The 11,437-nt window shown below is 32.8% G+C and overlaps 1 protein-coding gene across 1 annotated transcript in view; it reads right to left on the bottom strand.

Moving 5' to 3' along the window:
- Window positions 1–820: 820 nt before the first annotated feature.
- Window positions 821–11,437, bottom strand: part of LOC125664778 (cysteine-rich secretory protein 2-like) — a 28,507-nt gene continuing 17,890 nt past the window's right edge. Inside the window, exons 9-13 of the mRNA XM_056150724.1 lie at window positions 9,816–9,920; window positions 6,520–6,639; window positions 4,095–4,256; window positions 3,481–3,522; window positions 821–3,350 (exon numbers count right to left, since the gene is read on the bottom strand). Coding sequence (XP_056006699.1) covers window positions 3,295–3,350; window positions 3,481–3,522; window positions 4,095–4,256; window positions 6,520–6,639; window positions 9,816–9,920 — 485 coding nt within the window. The 3' untranslated portion in view covers window positions 821–3,294. The remainder of the gene's footprint in view (window positions 3,351–3,480; window positions 3,523–4,094; window positions 4,257–6,519; window positions 6,640–9,815; window positions 9,921–11,437) is intronic.

Raw genomic sequence — 11,437 nt, 5'->3', positions numbered from 1 at the left:
AGTCGACAAGACGACAAAATACAGATTTTCCCGTTATTTTGCTATCTGATTTTCTAGGAATTCAATATGTTTGCTGCGCGTTTTCGACAATTATTAATTATACATTTACAAAAAGGAAACAGGTAAAAGTAAATTATGGTTCTTATGTACTTGTATTCTACCGAAGAAATCTTTTTTCTTTTGTTGTTGTTGTAAATGTTAATCTAGGCATATTGAATTGGAAGTTGGGATGGGAAGGGGCCCTGGTCTCTCCCCTTTTGACAATTAACTTTTCCCGTGGTTTTTTTTTTTTTTTTAACATACAAATCTCATAGTTTCAATATGGATTGATTTGCCCCCCCCCCCCCCTTTTTTCATTCTTAAAGTAGTAGTTAAAGGTAGTAGATGTTTGAAGTGCTGAATTGAAGAATACGTGCAATGAACTACACTATACCCCCCCCCCCCCCCCCCTTCTACGAAGTAGGAGAGTGGGAAGCCGGAGTTGATTTCACACTTGCAATGAGTTAGTTCATTGCAAGTATTCAATGATCCAAAAAGGTATGTTTTTTTACAAAATCTTTGTATGAAAAAGGGTTTACTATTGTAGGGGACTTGTTTGATGGTAAAGGCAACTATATGCGTTTTAAAGATGTTCTTGGCCTAATGTTAAATATTGCAAGTCAAACTCCACTACAAGACCCTTTCAGCCAGGCTTATGAAAATATTGAATAGGAAAGGTTCTAAGGCAATATATGATATATTTTTGTCTTCCCAAAAGTACAATAAACCAAAATGTGAATCTAAGTGGACCAAAGAACTCAAGTTAAAGGAGGATCTTGATTGGGAACAGATTCATAAAAAATATTTTTCAATTACATTAGGTTAATATGGTTCAATTTTAGAATTATTCATAGAATCCTAGGCACAAATAAGTACTTATTTCTGTCAAAAATCAGAGATGATAATTTATGTTCTCTGTGTTGAATTGAAGCTGAAACAATTCTGCATGTTTTCTTTTATTGCCAAAATGTTTGTCCATTATGGTCCCTTTTAGAAAAATGGATATTTGAAAAATGTAGAAAAAGACTAAATTATGATGCAATTACAGTAATACTAGGTCTTCCTAGTTAATCTAATGATATTGCTTGTCAAAAGGTATATATTCCAAAAGAAAAAGGAAAAAATATTATTTCAGAATGTAGTCAATTACTTAAAAACATATAAATTTGAAGAACAAAGCTGATGTGTTCAAAACAAGATGGTTGAACTGGAAATGTTTATTTGAAGATACATGTATTTAATAATTTACCAATAGTTTGTTTCCATGTCTTCCAGCCATGATGTACATGTGTGTATGCAGTGATTGTTTGAAATTAAAAAAAATCATATTGAATTCCTAGAAAATCAGATAGCAAAATAACGGGAAAATCTATATTTTGTCGTCTTGTCGACTTTTCGTTATTTCGTGGCGAAAAGTCGCTAATAATCGTTTTGTCGACTTCTCATTTTGTCGTCTTTTCGCCTCGAAAAGACAATAAAACGCCAAGCGAAAAGACGATAATGTAGGTCGCTAATATGCAGGTTTTGTTTGTCGTCTTTTCGCCTGTAATTTGTCGTCTTCTCGCCTCGAAAAGACGACAAACTATAAAATGGCACAAATCAACCACCATATTTCACCCCTCTCAAGAATATTTCACTCATGTGGAGATGTCACGGGACTGCAAAATGTAGGCCTATGCTTGGTGCTTACTGCCTTTGAGAAGGGAGGGTTCCTTAACGTGCTTCACCTGCTATAGTTCGAAATAGATGCGTTTTTCTGACCTTTTTTTTAATGATTTTGATATTTACAGGCACGGTCAATCATAAAAAAATCATTAAAAAACCAGGAAAACGTCATATATTTCGGACTACACCTGCTGTTACACGGGACCTCGGTTTTTGCGGTCTCATCCGGAGTACCACCCTATTTAGTGGTCTCTTACGACAAGCAAGGGATACTGAGGATCACCCGGATCCCCACAGGACACAGAAAAATTGAAATTTACTTGCACATGAAAATTCTCTGACATAGTGCGCATTACAGCATTGTAAAGTGTTTCAAACACTCATCCAAGGGCTGATCACGCTCGCCGTTGCTTAACTTTTGCGATCAAGATAGATGCTCTACCGCATCATTAGAAAAGCTATCTCTATAGCGAGGTAATTCAAGTTCCCTCTTATACTGTCCGCTACACCCTCCTCCCCCCACACACACTCTGAGAAGCTTTGTCCCGAAGTTTAGCGCGAGTTCTCTCCGAGAGTTTGTCTAATACGTAACAGAGACGAAAAGTAACATTTTTGGGTGATCCTAAATGCATATCTACAAAACATACGAAGAAAAAAAAATATTTTGGTAAAAAAAAATTTAATAGTAATGATGGGGGTGGGGGTGGGTGGGTGCTGATCCATGCCCCAAGTGCCTGTGTCCCAGAGCTCCAAAGAAACTATACCCGAAGCAGGCGTCCCACCCAACACCAAAGTCATTACGCTGCCACCAATTTGTATTGTGTATAGCGGACACCCATCCAAGGGCTGATCACGCGATTAGAAATACTTTACCACATCATTAGAAAAGCTAGCTATCTAGCGAGACAATATAAGTTCCCTCTATATTGTTCGCTACACTATGTTAAGATCATGGCCCCTGGGGGTAGGGTGGCCACAATAAGGGATCAAAGTTTTACAATTGAATATAATATGGAGAATCTTTTAAAATCTTCTCAAGAACCATTGGACCTGAAAGTTGAAATTTACATGAAAGATTCCTGATAGTGCAATTTCAAGTTTGTGAAAATCTTGCCCCCCCCTCCCCCCCTCCCCCCCCCCCCCCCCCCGGGTAGGGTGGGGCTTCGATAGGGGGTCAAAGTTTTACATTCTGATATAGGGAAAATCTTCTCAAAAATCACTGGTATGATATAACAGGGACTGCACAGAGTTGGTTCATTTTCTAATAAATCAATCATTTTTATCTCATTCATATACAGGGACTCAAAATAGTTCAAGTGAAAAAAATAACAACAATGAAATTAATGCAATTTATTCAGGTATTGACGATTAAAAATTATGCAAATGATACGAGCTCAATTTTTTTCAAATTGTTAGAGAAATCATAGGCGTAGCTTGGGTTCGAATATTACTGAGGCATGGGGGCTGCGCTCCCCAGAAGCTATCGACATTTTAACAACGTAAAAGGTGTTTTTTTTTACCGAGGCAGCTGACTCGGTTGCCTCAATGGAAGCTACGGCACTGGAAATTTTCGACTAATCCATGTTTAATTCATATGTTTATTCTTAAAACGACAACCGCCATCTGTAGTAGAAGATGAGAGAGACCTGTAAGTATATAAGTGAAATTCGTAATCACAAGGAGCATACAATCGGGGTAATGTTAATTTACATGTTATGAAATGGGCGCGAGTTACAATGTTGAAGTCATTGTGCAAATAGAACGAATGCTACTCACCAGCGTAAATGAACGCTGAACGAGCTCCGCTACGTTGTCTGCCTACAGAAATAAGTGTTACATAGACATTAATGGTAATAATTGTCATGGTATAAATTATGATGATAATTGTAACGGCACAAAAAATATTCGCAGCTATTTTTTTTTTTTTTCATTTTAAAACATAAAACAAATATTTGTCAGTGATATTCAAAATTTATTTGCTTATTTGTGAAGAGATTTATACAACAATAAAACTTTTTGTCCAATGAAAATTATAATCATTTCGAGTGTATGGTTATGCAATATCGAAGCCCTCAAGTGGACAAAGAATTAAGAAATTTGGGGAAGTATTATTTTTAAAGTTTATTTATTAAATCAAATTTACTGCCCCAAGTGAAGATTGAATATAAAGCAGATGCAGAAATTCACTATATAATGAATACCCACTTCCGCCCGCTTTTGAATTCACGACCTACTAGCAGCACAGGCACCTGCAGTATGGACACTACTACCCTTCCCCCCCCCCCCCTTCTGAAAATTTTTTGCGGCAATAATTTCTCCGAAATGTGTGGATTTCCTGTAAATCCCATCCCATTTTCGATTTTATCATGATAAAACGAAAGCATTCGTACCTGGGTTTGTTATTGACATTGTAGTTGTTTGTGCGATCTGTGACGTAGTTGACCGCATCGTCTCTGATGACGTCAGAGGTACTGTTGTGGTCATTATGGAATTGGTGGTCGAGGTGGAGGGTATTGTAGTTGTTGTCGCCTCAGCGACAGACGCTAAAGTGTCTAAAAAATGTGAAAACCGTATATGTATGTAGACCTCTGTTTCCGTAGTAATATAAACGGTCTGGACTGTTCATGTACATATAAATATATTTACATGTAAAAAAGGAAAACAATTAAGCGATGATATTGCATAAAGTCTTCTTTAACAATAAAGATAAAATTATAGATTTCACAAAAACTGGTCACATCAAGATTACTAACATACATACAGTTACACATATTATTATGATACATACAGTTACACATATTATTATGATACACACAATTACACACATTGTTATGATACTTACAGTTACACACATTATTATTATACAGTTACATATATTATTATGATACTTATAGTTACACATATTATTATGATACACACAGTTACATACATTATTATGATATTTACAGTTACACATGTTATTATGATACTTACAGTTACACCTATTATTATGATACTCACAGTTACACATATTTAGTATGATACTTATAGTTACACATATTATTATGATACTTATAGTTACACATATTATTATGATACTCACAGTTACACATATTTAGTATGATACTTATAGTTACACATATTATTATGATACTTATAGTTACACATATTATTATGATACTTACAGTTACACATATTATTATGATACTTACAGTTACACATATTTAGTATGATACTTATAGTTACACATATTATTATGATACTTATAGTTACATATATTATTATGATACTTACAGTCACACATGTTATTATGATACTTACAGTTACACATATTATTATGATACTTATAGTTACACATATTATTATGATACACACAGTTACATACATTATTATGATATTTACAGTTACACATGTTATTATGATACTTACAGTTACACCTATTATTATGATACTCACAGTTACACATATTTAGTATGATACTTATAGTTACACATATTATTATGATACTTATAGTTACACATATTATTATGATACTCACAGTTACACATATTTAGTATGATACTTATAGTTACACATATTATTATGATACTTATAGTTACACATATTATTATGATACTTACAGTTACACATATTATTATGATACTTACAGTTACACATATTTAGTATGATACTTATAGTTACACATATTATTATGATACTTATAGTTACATATATTATTATGATACTTACAGTCACACATGTTATTATGATACTTACAGTTACACATATTATTATGATACTTATAGTTACACATATTATTATGATACTTACAGTCACACATATTATTATGATACTTACAGTTACACATATTATTATGATAATTACAGTCACACATATTATTATGATACTTATAGTTACACATATTATTATGATACTCACAGTTACACATATTTAGTATGATACTTATAGTTACACATATTATTATGATACTTATAGTTACACATATTATTATGATACTCACAGTTACACATATTTAGTATGATACTTATAGTTACACATATTATTATGATACTTATAGTTACACATATTATTATGATACTTACAGTTACACATATTATTATGATACTTACAGTTACACATATTTAGTATGATACTTATAGTTACACATATTATTATGATACTTATAGTTACATATATTATTATGATACTTACAGTCACACATGTTATTATGATACTTACAGTTACACATATTATTATGATACTTATAGTTACACATATTATTATGATACTTACAGTCACACATGTTATTATGATACTTACAGTTACATATATTATTATGATACTTATAGTTACACATATTATTATGATACACACAGTTACACACACTATTATGATACTTACAGTTACACATATTATTATGATACTTACAGTTACACATATTATTATGATACTTACAGTTACACATATTGTTATGATACATACAGTCACACATATTATTATGATACTTACAGTTACACATATTGTTATGATACTTACAGTTACACATATTGTTATGATACATACAGTTACACATATTATTATGATAATTACAGTCACACATATTATTATGATACTTACAGTTACACATATTGTTATGATACTTATAGTTACACATATTATTATAATACTAAGTAGTCCAAAATATCTTATGTTTTCCTGGCTTTTTTATGATTTTGATATTTACCGTGCCAGTAAAACGTTTTCCTGGCACGGTAAATATCAAAATCATAAAAAAGCCAGGAAAACGTCAGATATTTCGGACTAAGTACTCAGTTACACATATCATTATGCTACAATTACACACATTATGATACTTACAGTTGCACACATTACAAAGAACGGGACACGTGTATGGTACGTTAGCATACTGGGCACACTGGGCGATGGTCACTGACGAACCACAGAAAGAGGGGTCAGGCGTCAAAGTGGAGCAGTTCACTGTAAAATAAATGTTGTCCACAATAAGGGTCAGAATCAATCAGAGTAAACGTCACAACTAGTCACAATAAATGTCACAATTAGTCAAGTAAATGCCATGGTCAGTCACATGAAACGTCACAATTAGTCACAATAAAGATCATGGATAGTCATAATAAACGTCACAATTAGTCTCAAACGTCACAATTAGTCACAATAACCATCACGGTTAGTCACCATTCGACAAACTTCGGTAGATTCCGGTACCCTCCGGTACACTTCATCTGTATGACGGTAAGTGATATGTAGCTACGCCTAACATTTGCAAAAATCATCTATTTACTCTCCCGGATAAACTTCCGCTTTTGGAAAGTAGTGATCAAAATATGGTGTTTTAAATTAATTTATCAAGTTTTCTTTTCACTGTTAAACTGTCCTTTATTTCGAAAAAACCCCACCATAATTTTAAAAGAGAAATAGTTACAAACATTGAGAGTGTTTTAAAAGAATTATGTTAATATGGACTGTATTTCACGGGAGCTGTCAGTAGTTCCAGTTGATCAGTGACGTTAAACATGTTGTTATAATATATTGTGTTACTGTATACGTACTATGGTGGAAAACATCATACATCCGAGGTTAGATGGATTCGACCGCGGTGATTCGAGTGAATTAGTCACAATAAACATCATAATTAATCAAAATAAACGCCATAAATCACAATAAATGTCACAATTAGTCACAATAAATGTCACAATTAGTCATAATAAAGGCAATAATTAACACAATAAACGCCATGGCTAGTACCAATAAACGTCAAAATTAGTCACAATACATATCAAAATAAATGCCATGACTAGTCACAATAAATATTAGAATTAGTCACAATAAGTCGCAATAAACGTCACGATTAGTCGAAAAAAATAATATCACAATTAGTCACAATAAACGCAATGATTAGTCACAATAAATGTCACAATTAATCACAAAAATCGTGATGGTTAGTCACAATAAACGTCAAAATTAGTCACAATAAACGTCATGATTAGTCACAATAAACGTAATGATTAGTCACAATAAATGTTACAATTAGTCACAATAAATGTCATTATTAACCATAGTAACCGTCATGATTAGTCACAATGAACATCACAATAAGTCACAGTAAACGTTACAATTAATCACAATAAACGTCACAGTGACAATAAATATCGCAATTAGTCACAATAAAGGTCACAATAACCGTCATGATTAGTCACAATAAATGTCAAAATTAGTCACAATAAATGCAATGATTAGTCACAATAAATGTCACAATTAGTCACAATAATCGCCGGGATTAGTCACAATAAATGCCACGATTAGCCAGAATAAATGTCACAATTATTCAAAATAGACACCACAGTTAGCCAATGTGAAAATGGCCTGCATATGTATGTAAACTTTGGTTTATTTAAGGAATCGCTTTCCATTTTGTTGGGTATGTGAGGTGATTAACTACAATGGAAAACGTGTTAATTTATGCATACATCTGTAACAGCTTCATCGTTATGCAAATAACCACATGTTACATTGTAGGTGATCATCTCACATACCTAAGATCCCTTATATTTATATTTGAAATGAAAATGAAAACATAAAATCGACGTATGAAAAATACCGCCCGATATTAAAGGGACTGATTCACGATTTCCCCCCAAAATTTTCTTTTTCACTTTTAGTGATAAAAAAAAATTAAGGTTATACATTATCACAGTAGCTCATTTTAGAGAGTTTAATATTTGCTTTGTAAACAGAGATTGCGGTATGTTATTGTTTACGAAATTTTCAAAAGAAATGGATATCGATCTGAATTTATTATATCTTTCACATTTCAAGCATGTTTGGGGTAGATGTGTCATCTAAAAGTAAAAATTTGTGACTATGCAAAATTAAGATGCTTTATATTACAAAATCAATATTTCACTTGTTTGTTTGTATACATAAAAAGATTCAAGTCTTTGTTTACATAACACAGATTTAAGGCTAAAATATCGCTTTTATTCTTGCATTCAGAAGGTCAAAATTTTGGCTGTCCATATTAAATGAGTTATATTTATAATGTTTACCATCAGAAAGGAAAAATATTTTTATCGAAAATCGTGAACCAGTCCCTTTAATTGAAACACACATGACATTCCATATTAATTTTCATAGTCCTCGCCCACTGACATCATTCATTTACATGCAGGTGAGAATGTGTATGTATTAACTATTGGATTTATGTAATTATCATTAAATTATCATTAAAATTGAACTAAACTTGAGTACCGCCCGTTTAATCATCATTATAGTTGTTTTCTAGATTTATTTTTTTCTATTTGGAAATATTTGGACAATCAAAAATGTCCTGTAAAAATGTAAGTAATTTATATATGAAAATATTTAAAATCATATGTCATATGCCTACCCCAAATCAGGGCACATACATATCCTTAAATCAATTTTAAGAAATATTGCCGTTTAGACTAAACAACCTCTAAAATGAGACGGTAGAAAAAGGTTTAATTAATCATGATGGGATAGAAGGCCTCCGAGTTTATTCAGGGTTAACATTGATTTAAAAAAAACACCTTTTGTAGCAAGAATTGTTATCACCCCACCCCCACCCACCTTCCCAACCCGTGGTAAAGAAAGGAAGGGGATATATTACTATGTATAATCTCCCTGTCTGTCGTAATGTTTCATCTAAAGATATACATGTAGGGTTCTTTTTATCAGTTGCAGTAATGAATATAGCAGATCGAGAGTTAGGGCTGCCACATTCTTTTCCGTTACATGTAATTTTACATACAAAGTAGGATGTAGTGGGTGCCCCCCCCCCCCCCTATTTTATTCTATATAGTAGAACTGAATGGTAACTAAGGGTGAATGTTTGAACTGATAAATTGAACACGTGTTGAAGGGTGACCTCTCACCTCCCCTCGATAAGATTTTGAAGTTGGGGAGGGGGTATTATTAAATAAAATTTGAAAGTGATTTCAAAGTAGTTGTCCCCCTCTCCCACTTTTCAATGCGGAGTTATCACTGTTGTCAGTATATATCGAGTGTCTAGGAGGGAGAAGTTACGGCGTTATAAAATATCTCGTCAATATTACGTAGATATGGTAAACATTTTCTAAGTTCATATTAAATCCTGAGTCAAGAAAACCACTCACGTGCACACTGGATGCCCGTGTAGTAAGGTCTGTTCAGTGAGCACTGACACGTGCACGTGGTCAAGTCCAGTATACCATCGTTTTCACATATCACTCCATCACAATCTGAAAGAAAGCGCCGGTACTGTGAGCTGCAAATCACGTGGTTTCTCCAAAAAGTACACAGATCTACAGGACACGTGGAGAGGTTACATTATTCGATTGAACTTCCTAATTCTGCCTACAATTCAATCATATAAGTACACTATTTCCAAAAGTTGGTGTGCTATAAAAAGGACTGCAATACGTGGACTATAGGCATGCGTTTCTAAAAGATTTTAATATTCTAGGTTGAAATAAAATTAAGTTTTAAAACAGATTTTTGTTTTTTAAAATCTTGAAACGAGCAAATATTTTGATATGAGTCTTATTGCTAGCGCTGGTGATATATTGGCCTAATGGATATGAACTATATGTATCTTTGATATTTAACTTCAGAATTAAAAGTCGTCCTTGTATTAATTTGATCTGGCTTGCATTTCTCAAAAAAAACAAAATCAATGAGTTTCCTTTTATTTCAGCAGTCAAAATTTGTTGCAACGAGATTATAATAGCTCTAATCTGAAAATTTTATTTTTAGATAAAATGTGCTGTTTCGATAGTTTTGTATGTAACTTAAGTCATTCTCATTCATAAAATCAAAATTAAGCGTAAGATTTTATCAAAATAAAGATTTTGTTTCTATTGAATATATAGCGTTATATAGAAATCAATTTTTGTACGGGAAGACAAGAATGTAATTTTACTTCATTCAGAGCCTCTGGCATGGGTAGGTTTTCTAATACAAATATTAATAACAAAAGTTTATAAACCTAATTTTCTTTTGTCATTAAAATAGTAAATCACAATTTTGCAACAAAAAATTTCGACACCTAAAATGAGAGCTAGTAGTATTACTTTAAGGTAGCTGCAGAACTGTAGCTCTCTGAAAAAATATTTTGACGGAACAGAGAGCTTCAGATCTACCCCTTACAAAAACCTTCGATTTACGGCGCACAAAAAGCTGCGCACGGTTGAGGCCTGATATCGTTGTATTCTTGTGTTGCTGTCTCATAAATTCAATTAAAAAAAATTCTTAACGTATTTTCCTACTATATTTGTGTCCAAACATACCTTCAAATTATCAATTTAAAGCCCCATACGACCCGAAAACTCACAGCTTCAAATGATTTCGTTTGTTGACATAGCCATGTTAGGTAGCCGGGTCAATTCGAACCCTTTTGCTGCTGGTATCTATTAATAAAATTCGTTATAAGTTATGTATTCGTTCTTCATTTATCATCAACACGAATAATTAATAGAAATTTAAAAATATAGTTTTTCTAAAGGTAAAATAAGCTCTTGATTAATGAAAATGCTACAAAAGTCCAATATGATCCCTAACACTCGTGTGGCAGGGATGGAGACTGGACCAGACTAATGAAAGCCGCATTGCCGTAAGTTAGCAATTTGAATAATTATTATTTAAAGAAATTTGGATGATATATTATTTAAAATATTTAGCTAAAATATTTGTGAGGATATTAGTTCACATCTAGACGGTTTGTGCAAGTATGGAAATGAACCGGGATTCGAATTGACCG

This window comes from Ostrea edulis, chromosome 9 (genome assembly GCF_947568905.1).
Source record: "Ostrea edulis chromosome 9, xbOstEdul1.1, whole genome shotgun sequence".
NCBI lineage: Eukaryota > Metazoa > Mollusca > Bivalvia > Ostreida > Ostreidae > Ostrea > Ostrea edulis.
Note: the sequence above shows the minus strand (reverse complement) of the source record. Positions and strands in the feature narration are given on the sequence as shown.